The sequence below is a fragment of the Acanthisitta chloris genome, unplaced genomic scaffold, assembly GCF_000695815.1.
Source record: "Acanthisitta chloris isolate BGI_N310 unplaced genomic scaffold, ASM69581v1 scaffold20882, whole genome shotgun sequence".
Taxonomy (NCBI): Eukaryota; Metazoa; Chordata; class Aves; order Passeriformes; family Acanthisittidae; genus Acanthisitta; species Acanthisitta chloris.
Window position 1 is genome coordinate 5,989 of NW_008661303.1, and position 8,823 is coordinate 14,811.

Consider the following 8,823-nt stretch of genomic DNA (forward strand, 5'->3'; position numbering starts at 1 on the left):
GTTGGGGCAGCCACAGTCTCCCTGGGCAACCTGTGCCAGTGTCTCACCAACCTAACATCACAGGCCTTCTTCCTGATAACTAATCTCAATTTCTCCTTTCCATTTATCCCCATGGAACCCCTGGATGTGCCATGGAGTGAACCGAATCCCTGAGGACCAGAGGCAGCAACCTGCGCAGGGCATGCACACATACCGATGGGAGGTCCTGATGGCACCATGCACTTCTTCTCAGCCTTGACAGCTGGAGGGGCTGTCTGCAGCTTGGCTGTGGCCTGGTCGATGATCCACTGCACTGTCCCCTCATCCAGCCTGGGGAAGGGCTTCTGGTGCAGGCGCAGGTGACAACCCTCCGTGGGCTTCTGCACCTTGTGCATGGTCACCGCAGGGTACGGGTTCTCCTGCCACAGCAAGAACAGGTCCTCGTCAGGAGTGAGGACATGGCACATCTTCTCCCAGGGCAGGAGGCAGCCCTCAGCCACCTCCACTGCTCCCAGCTGGATCTACAACTCCCAGGAGCCTGCAGTGCCAGCAGGATCTGCTCCTCAGAGCCCCATGGACAGCCTAGTGTGATCCTGACCAAGCTCTGCTTAGGAGCTCCATCCCGAGACAGCTGAAGGGCCCATGGTGACTGCACTGCCTTCAGGAGACCTGTGCTGGCCTGGAGCCACTGGAAACCAGGGAATATCACTACTGAGAGGAGCTCATGCCAGGCCAGACACCTCTGGGCACATGAGCAGGTGCCCAGCCACAGGTGACACCACAGAGGAGGAGAACATCATGCACCAAGAGCTTATAGACGGAGGACAGAGGGACTGGGGCTCCATTCCAGGCTTTCCGTGCCCCATACCCACCTGGGCAGACAACCCAGCCCAACTGGGGCTCCAATCCCAAGCTTTCCCTGCCATGTGGCCCCCCAGCACCTTCTCCCTCCTGGCCTGTGGCCTCCAGGACTCACATTCTTGTACAGCTTCTCCGCCAGCTCCTTGATGTGCCTCAGGACCTTCTGCTTGTTCCCCTCCTCTGCCCGCATGCGCTTCACCTCATAGGCCACAAGCTGGGGAGGAGAACCAGCTGAGAGGAGCAGCTCTGGCCACCCCTCCTAGCCCCAGCCTGCCCCCCAGTAGATCCCAGTCAAACCCTGGATGGCAGGGAGGGCTGAGCAGGATGAGTGGGAAGGGGGAGTAGAATCATTGGATAGAATCATAGAATCATCAAGGTTGGAGGAGACCTCTAAGGTCATCAAGTTCAACCATTAACCTGTCACTGCTGGAACCCCTAAACCAGATCCTCCAGTGCCAGATCCAGATGCCTTTTCAACACCTCCAGGGATGGTGACTCCACCACCTCCCTGGGCAAGATCCCTGACCTCAACAGTGAAACATTTCCCCTCACATCCAATCTGACTCTGCCCTGTCTCAGCTCAAGGCCATTCCCTCTAGTCCTCTCCCAGCTGCCAGGGCAGGACAGACATCCTCCACCTCTCTCCAAGCCGTTGGGAAGCTGCTCCCAGCTCACCTCGTCGAAGAGGTCGATGGAGCGGTACGGGGCCCCGCGCTCCGTCACGAAGCCAGCGAAGGCCATGCCCTCCAGCACCTTGGTAAGGAAGTCATCCTCCGTCAGCCCTCGCTGTCCAAGGAATGCTGCCTGGAGAGGGAAAAGTGTGTGTCGCCAGCAGTGTCATCCAGGCTGAGAGCTTCATGGTATCATAGCTTGCTAAGGGGTTGGAATGGAGCTCAGAGATCACCCAGCCCCAACCCCTGCCCTGGGCAGGGACACCTCCCTCCAGAGCAGGTTGCTCAAGGCTCAGCCAACCTGGCTGTGAACACTGACAGGGTTGGGGCAGCCCCACACAGGATAACCGTCTCACCACCCTCAAAGGGAAAACTTCTGCCTAAGATTTAATCTAAATTGCCCTCTTGCAATTTCTCCCCATTACTCCTTGCCCTGTCTCTGCAGCTCCTAACACAGATCCCTCTGCAGTTTCCCTGGAGCCCCTTCAGCTCCCAGCAAGGACTACAGAAACTATGACTGTGAAACCTAGAATTGCTTTCTGGATTCATCCGTAAGCCCTATCAGAGCCCAGCTTATCCCCCCCCCTCCCCGGAGCAGCCCCTGCACAGGAGCACTGGCCCCTGCCCCGCAGCCCCAGGCCCTGCCCTGACCTTGTGGAAGCGGATGACGGGCTCGGGGTGGATGCGGATGATGTGCAGACACCAGCGATAGCCCTGCAGCAGCTGCGCGAACAGCCGCAGGAACACCGCGCGGATCTCCTTGTCCTGCAGGAGCAACGACAGGGCGGTCAGGCCACGGTCACCGTGTGGTCACAGCATGGTCATGGTGTGGTCAGGGCATGGGCATGGTACAGTCACGGCACCACAGCATGGCCATGGCCATGGTCATGGTGTGGTCATGGTGTGGTCACGGCATGGTCATGGTGTGGTCAGGGCCATGGCCATGGGCAACCCATGGGCACTGCTGTCTCTGGCCATGGCTTAGAGCGCTGGCCATGGTGGTCTGAGACGGTGCCAGGCTGAAGTCACACCTGTGTGCTCCATGGCCAAGGAATGGGGTAGAATTGAGGTGCCCATAGGGTCAGGAACCTCCCTGAGAAGTTCCTCCCTCCTCGCTCACCTGCATCTTGAGGGAAGAGGCAGAGATGGTGGCAGGGGGGAAGGCGAGATCTGCCATCTCCAGCTCCGGGTCCAGGACCTGCTCGAGAGGACACAGAGCTCAGGCCCTGCCCCAGGGCCGTCCCTACCTTCCTGGCTGGAAAAGCAAAGGACTGCTCCCCAGGGACCCCACAGCTCCCCTAGAAAAGGTCTGAGGGGCTTGGAGACATCCCTCAGGGCTCAGGAACACTCCCCCAGGCACAGCCTGACCCTTCCTCGGGAAGCACTGCTGGCACAGAGCAGTCCCAGACCTTCACCTCCCACTGCCCCCGGACATGGTGGAGGAGCAGGAGCTGCTTGGCACAGTGCCCTGGGCATGGTCCAGAGGCCTCGGGAACATGGGAGCAGCCAGAAGTGCTGCAGGACGACAGGTGCTTCCTGCCCACAGGCTGGGAGCCAGGCACCCACCCCATTCCCAAAAACCTCTGGCAGAGGAACACCTCTCCAGCACTGCTGTGCACCAGAGGCCTTTGCACTGGGAATGGTCCTTGTGACAGGGTCTGCAGGACCCCAAGGTACGGACCCCACTCACACAGCAATCCCTGCTGCTCCACTCCCAGTGTCCATGGGCACGTGTGGCATTCCCAAGGTGCTGGCCAGAGGCCACTGGGAATGGTCCCTGTGCCATGGTCTGCAGGACCCCAAGGGACGGACCTGCTCACAGAGGAGTCCCTGCTCCACCCCCAGCTCCCTGGACACGTGTGTCATTCCTGAGCTGCTGGCAACCTGTGGATGCAGGGAATGTCACAGCACTCACCATGGAGAGAGCCTCCCGTGTCTGCTGGAGCAGGGGCTCAGGGAGCAGGGAGATGTGGACGCACTCAGGGACAGTCACGGTGCCACCGTCCAGGTCTGCAATCACCACGTCCAGCTGCAAGGGCAGCACAGCTGTGAGCCCAGGCCAAGCTTCCCGGGACATCCCCAGGTGGTAGAAAGCTATCCAGGGGCACCAGCTCAGGACAGAAAGGCTTGTCAGGACCTCATGGCACCAGATTCCTTGGACCAGCCTGGATGAGTCCAACACTGATCCTGGCCACCCTCACCCAGGGGAGCCAGAAGGATGCATGGACCTTGGTTTGGGTTAGCTCCTTCTGCATCCAGCCACTCCCACTGGACCCACCAGTCCCAACAGGATCCAGAGAATCCCATGTATCGAGACAATCCCACTGTATCCAGGCCCACTGGACTCAGCCAGCCCCACTGGATCCAGTCCCACTAGATCCAGCCCCACTGGACCCAGCCAGCTCCCCTGGGCTTGTGTGGCACCCCTGGCCCTGGGCACCCTGAGGACGATGCCAGATGCCAACTCCTGGGCCTGCCCTGGCATGCGATGCCTCACCAGCTCCTGTGTCTCCGACTGGAAGATGGAGTGGACGCCGATGATGAACGGCGTTGGGGTGCTCAGCACCTCGAGGAGCTGTGCAGGCAGGATGGGCACGTAGGTGAAACTGCAACCAGAACAGAGCACCACTGCAGCCAGCCCAGCCCTGATCCACATCCAAACACCATCCTCACTCCCAGCCGTGATCCCAACTCCAGAGACTGGGGGATGTGTGCCCAGGCTGTCCCTGGCACTCAGCACCTCAGGCAGCATGTGGCCCATGGCCATGCATGGCTCCTGATGCTTGCCCAGAGCAGCTGTGGCTGCCACATCCCTGGAAGTGCTCTGCAGAGGGACCTGGGACAAGGCCTGGAGGGACAGGACACAGGGAATGGCTTTCCCACTGCCAGGGGGCAGGGACTGGTGGGATATTGGGAAGGAATTCCAGGCTGTGAGGGTGGTAAGACACTGGCAGAGGTTGCCCAGGGAGGCTGTGGCTGCCCCAGCCCTGGCAGTGTTTCACTCCAGGTTGGCTGAAGCCTTGAGCAACCTGCTCTGGTGGGAGCTGTCCCTGCCCAGGGCAGGGGGTGGCACTGGGTGATCTCTGAGGTCCCTTCCAGCCCCTGAACACACTATGAAACCAGGAGGCAGGGCTGAAAGATTCACCAGGGACACTGAGAATCAAACTGGGAGGGTGTGAGGCAGGAACAGGGGGGCTTGAGGAGCAGTGGGGACCCTCACCTGTACTTGAGGGGGAACATGAGGGCAAGGAGGGCACGGCAGGCGTCCGTCAGCCTCTGGTAACTGCTGGAGAGGAACAGGATCTTGTGCTCGGTCAGGGCAGCACAGAACAGGTACAGCACATTGGTGATACCTGGTCAGAGGCACAGAAGGGTGGTCAGAAACAGGGGATCCCCTCCTGCACCCCTCCAGACACTGCTGACCCCCACCTGGGCTGGATCCCACTCCTCATCCCCACATTCTGCCCACAAGAGGAGCCTATCATCTCCACGAAGAGTGTGGATCAGCCAGGTGTGCTCCCACATGGATATCTCTTCCCAGAGATGCTCCCAGCACTCCTGGGGTGCCTTTCCCAGGGGGCACGAGGCAGCTCCAGGCTCTCCTGCTGACCCCAGGCTGCTCCTCACACCTCCACATATCCCATCCCCCAGGAAAGGGATGGCTGGAGAGGTTCTGGCTGAGGTGGCTCAGCTGGGAGAGAGCCCAGAGCCAAAGTCCAGGTGGGAATGACACACAGGGACTCCAGCCCAGCACTGGCCCTGAGCTGGTGGCAGTGTGGGGACAAGTCTCACCGAGCTGGCGGAAGAGCAGGGCCACACTGCAGCTGCTGACAGGGAGGGAGTCGTTGATAGGAGTCTGGATCACCTGCCTGTCCCCCGCGCCCAGGGAGATCGTCCTCTGCAAGGGAACACACGCCTGGTCATCAGGGACAGCCCAGCAGGGTGACAGGACAGGGCAGGCGCAGCCAAACCCCCCAGAGCACAGGGACAGGGTGAGTGTACCCTGCACAGCTGGAGCATGGCTGCTGTGGGAAGAGGGGAAAGGGGAAGAAAATGATGCCACAGCACCCACTGGGTGCTTGACTGGGTCCATGGACTGAGGGGAGGAAGGGGAACTGCTCCAACAGTCCCAGACAGCACCAGCAGGTCCCTGATGTCCCCAAGACCCACACTGTGAGTGGGATACAAGGGTTCCCCAGGACTCAAGGGGTCTCCGGGAATCAAGAGCTCCCCAAGACCTCAGGCCCCAGGGGAGCAGCTCACCAGTGCTGTGCCCACCCAGCCCTGCTGTGCCAAGGAGCAGCACCAGCTCTGCAGCCTCTCTGGTGCTCTCCCTGGCAGCAGGAACAGGCCCAGATGGCTCCCAGTGGAAGGAACTGGGCACAGACTCATTGCTTCTTCCCCACTGGCACTTATTCCTGGACCTGAGCCCACTTCCAGTGCCACAGGGATGCTCACACCTCCCCGTCCAGGCTCCCTCCAGACTGCAGGGCTGGGGCAAGAGCAGAGTTCTGGCTCTCTCCTCCTCTTTCCACACCTCCCTGGGGCAAAGGCTGCTGTGTAAGAGCAATTTCACCATGCCACCACCTCTCCCTGCAGATCCAAGAGCCCTGAAATCCGTGGCTGAGCAGAGCCAGAGCCCTGACCTGCTCCTCCAGCCCAGGCCACCGCAGGGGCACAACCCCCAGGAGAGCACAGGGAGAGGCAGACAGGAGCTCAGGGACACATCTTGGCCCCTGCCAGTGCCACACACACCACCAAGGCTGCCCTGAGACCACCAGGACGCAGGTGGGGGTGGGCCAGGCTGAGAGTAATTAACAGAGAGGCTGCTAACGAGGGCCAGACCCCAAAGAGTGAAGGAAAAGGCGTGCGTACCGCTGCTTCGTCCTCCGCGTCAGGCTGAGGTGGGACAGACAGAGATAGCACAGTCAGTTAGGACACATGGACACACACGTGGACAAAGGGACAGCAGGGACACAGGCAGAGCCACCACAAGCAAGGACAGAGCTTGGAGAGGAGAGGACAGAGCACACAGACACACACAGACACACACAAACGTGGAGCGACGGCTACGGCACTGGTAAGAGCCTTGGACACAGCAGGAGAAGAGGTGAAGCCCAGGAAGGGAAGTGCCATCCCCAAACGTCCCCCCTGGCACCCACAGCTTGTTCCCATGGCACAGGGTGGCCCTGGGTCAGCTGGGGGGACGAGGCTGTGCCAAGCCCAGTGAGCCATGGTGGCTGCAGGAGCCACCCGGATCCGGTTGCTGCTCCCAGTCCTGCTGCTCCGGGAGGAACCGGAATCAGGCAGAGCCCAGGGACAGGCACAGCACCAGGCATGGAGCCGAGCCCAGGCACAGCCACAGGCCCAGAACCTGGCACAGACACAGGAACAGGCACAGGACCAGGGCCAGGCTCAGATCCAGGACCTGGAACAGGCATGGACACAGGAACAGGCACAGACCCAGGAACAGGCACAGGACCAGGCACAAGACCAGACACGAGATCAGGACCAGGCCCAGGCCAGTGTCTGAGGAGAGCACCAGCCAGACTAGCATCACTGGCCCTGCAGCTGCCCCATCCCTGCTCTCACAGATGGTCCATGACCACTTGGCTCTGGAGCAGCTCCCCAGGCAATCAGCCAGGGCTGAGTGCAGACCCTGCTGCAGGAATGACCACACACCATGGAATCCGTTTGCATGGATCAACCAGCACCGATGTCAGCTAGTGCTCAAGCCCTTGGTGCTCCCTCCTGGAGCCAGGACCACACTGCCAGGACACAGCAAGCTGCAGCAGAGCGAGGCAGCAGGACCTTCTGGGATGATCTGGGAGCTGAGCAGCTCCGTATCATGGAATTCTGGTGCTTGTGCTCCCAAGCACTTGGGAAGGCAACAAGGCACCAAGCCAGACCCTGCCCAGGGGTGCCACGAGCCTCACTCAGCTCACCCAGCACAGCAAACCCAGAGCAGGACCTTCCAGCTTGGCTGTTGGAGCTGCTGAGGGAGTAGAGCATGGCAAGGGCAGGGGCAGGACACCCACCTGTGCTCCCCCAGTGATGGGGATGGTGCAGGTCAGGAGGTTCCCAATGACACTCTCCAAGGACACACTCAGCCCATCCACATAGATGGTGTAGATCAAGCCCAGGCTGTTCTGCAGAGGAGAGAAGAGCATGGCTGAGCAGGGCTGGGAGCTGGGGAGACCCTCCACATGGGGCCCAGGGCTTGTTCCCAGCCAGAAACACCCCTGGGACAGTGCTCCAGACCTTCCTTATCCACGAGATATTTGGTGTGTGGTCAGTTTGCTTGCAGACAGCAGCACATCTCCATCCCCTCACTGACCTCACTGGAGCCTGGGGATGTGTCCCTCCAGGCCTTGTCCCAAGTCCCTCTGAAGCTTTCTTGGAGCCCCTTTAGGCACTGGGAGGAGGCTCTGAGGTCTCCCTGGAGCTTCTCTCCTCCAGGTGAACATTCCCAGCTCTCCCATCCCCATCCCATCAGACACAGTCACCAGCTCCCAGCCTGACCCTCCCAAACCTTTCCCAGCCACACAATGCAGAACCTTTAGTGCCAAGACAGGTGGCAAACACAAAAGCTCTGCAGGAACAGGTTGTTCCTCAGGGTTTTCCATTAACCAGGAGGCTCCAGCAGGGCCTGGATCACTGTCCCACAGCCGTTCGGGATCAGCAGCAGCTCCAGGGTGCGAAGGGCAGGATGGGGACAGGCCAAACTCCCAGGGGTGCTGTGCCACAGTGTTCCTGCTCCCACAGCCAGGAAGCCATTCCCAGAAAGCTCCCCCTGAGCAGATGCCAGCTCCCAGGAACCGTGCACTTACCCGGAACACCTCCGCGTGGTCCAAGCGGGACACCAGCACCAGGCTCTTGGGAGCGAAGAGTTCAGTGGGCTGAACAGGAGATGATGGTTCTTCACCCTCCTCCTCGCCCTCACCATTCCTGGGGTGGCTCTGGGGCTGGGGAGACACACACCAGGCAACGGTCCTGCTTAAATGACGCTATTCCCTCTCCCAAGGCCCCAGATCCTGGATTCCCCTGGCACAGGGAAGGCAGGAACCGCTGGCCAGAACCAAGGGCAGCTGGATGCTTCTCCCCCAGTGCTGCTGACCCCCCATCCCACCCTGCCCCGCTACCTGTGGGCTCTCCACAGCCTCCCAGAAGGTGAAGCAGGCGCAGTAGTGCCTCTCCGAGTTGATGTCAGTCAGCACAGCCACGAAGAAGGTGGGAGGATTCTTCTCAGGGAAGAGCTGCCAACCACTGGGCTGGCAGAACTGGGGGAGAGAGGGGACAAGGGTCAGGGGGT

The 8,823-nt window shown here is 60.6% G+C and overlaps 1 protein-coding gene across 1 annotated transcript in view; it reads right to left on the bottom strand.

The window, feature by feature from the left end:
- SBF1 (SET binding factor 1) overlaps window positions 1–8,823 on the bottom strand; it is a gene marked incomplete at both ends in the record, with an annotated part of 17,415 nt that overhangs the window by 5,531 nt on the left and 3,061 nt on the right. The window contains 12 exons of the mRNA XM_009070192.1: window positions 194–398; window positions 956–1,054; window positions 1,516–1,644; window positions 2,163–2,276; window positions 2,632–2,709; window positions 3,427–3,540; window positions 4,009–4,117; window positions 4,732–4,864; window positions 5,304–5,409; window positions 7,550–7,660; window positions 8,342–8,476; window positions 8,654–8,791. Coding sequence (XP_009068440.1) covers window positions 194–398; window positions 956–1,054; window positions 1,516–1,644; window positions 2,163–2,276; window positions 2,632–2,709; window positions 3,427–3,540; window positions 4,009–4,117; window positions 4,732–4,864; window positions 5,304–5,409; window positions 7,550–7,660; window positions 8,342–8,476; window positions 8,654–8,791 — 1,471 coding nt within the window. The remainder of the gene's footprint in view (window positions 1–193; window positions 399–955; window positions 1,055–1,515; window positions 1,645–2,162; window positions 2,277–2,631; window positions 2,710–3,426; window positions 3,541–4,008; window positions 4,118–4,731; window positions 4,865–5,303; window positions 5,410–7,549; window positions 7,661–8,341; window positions 8,477–8,653; window positions 8,792–8,823) is intronic.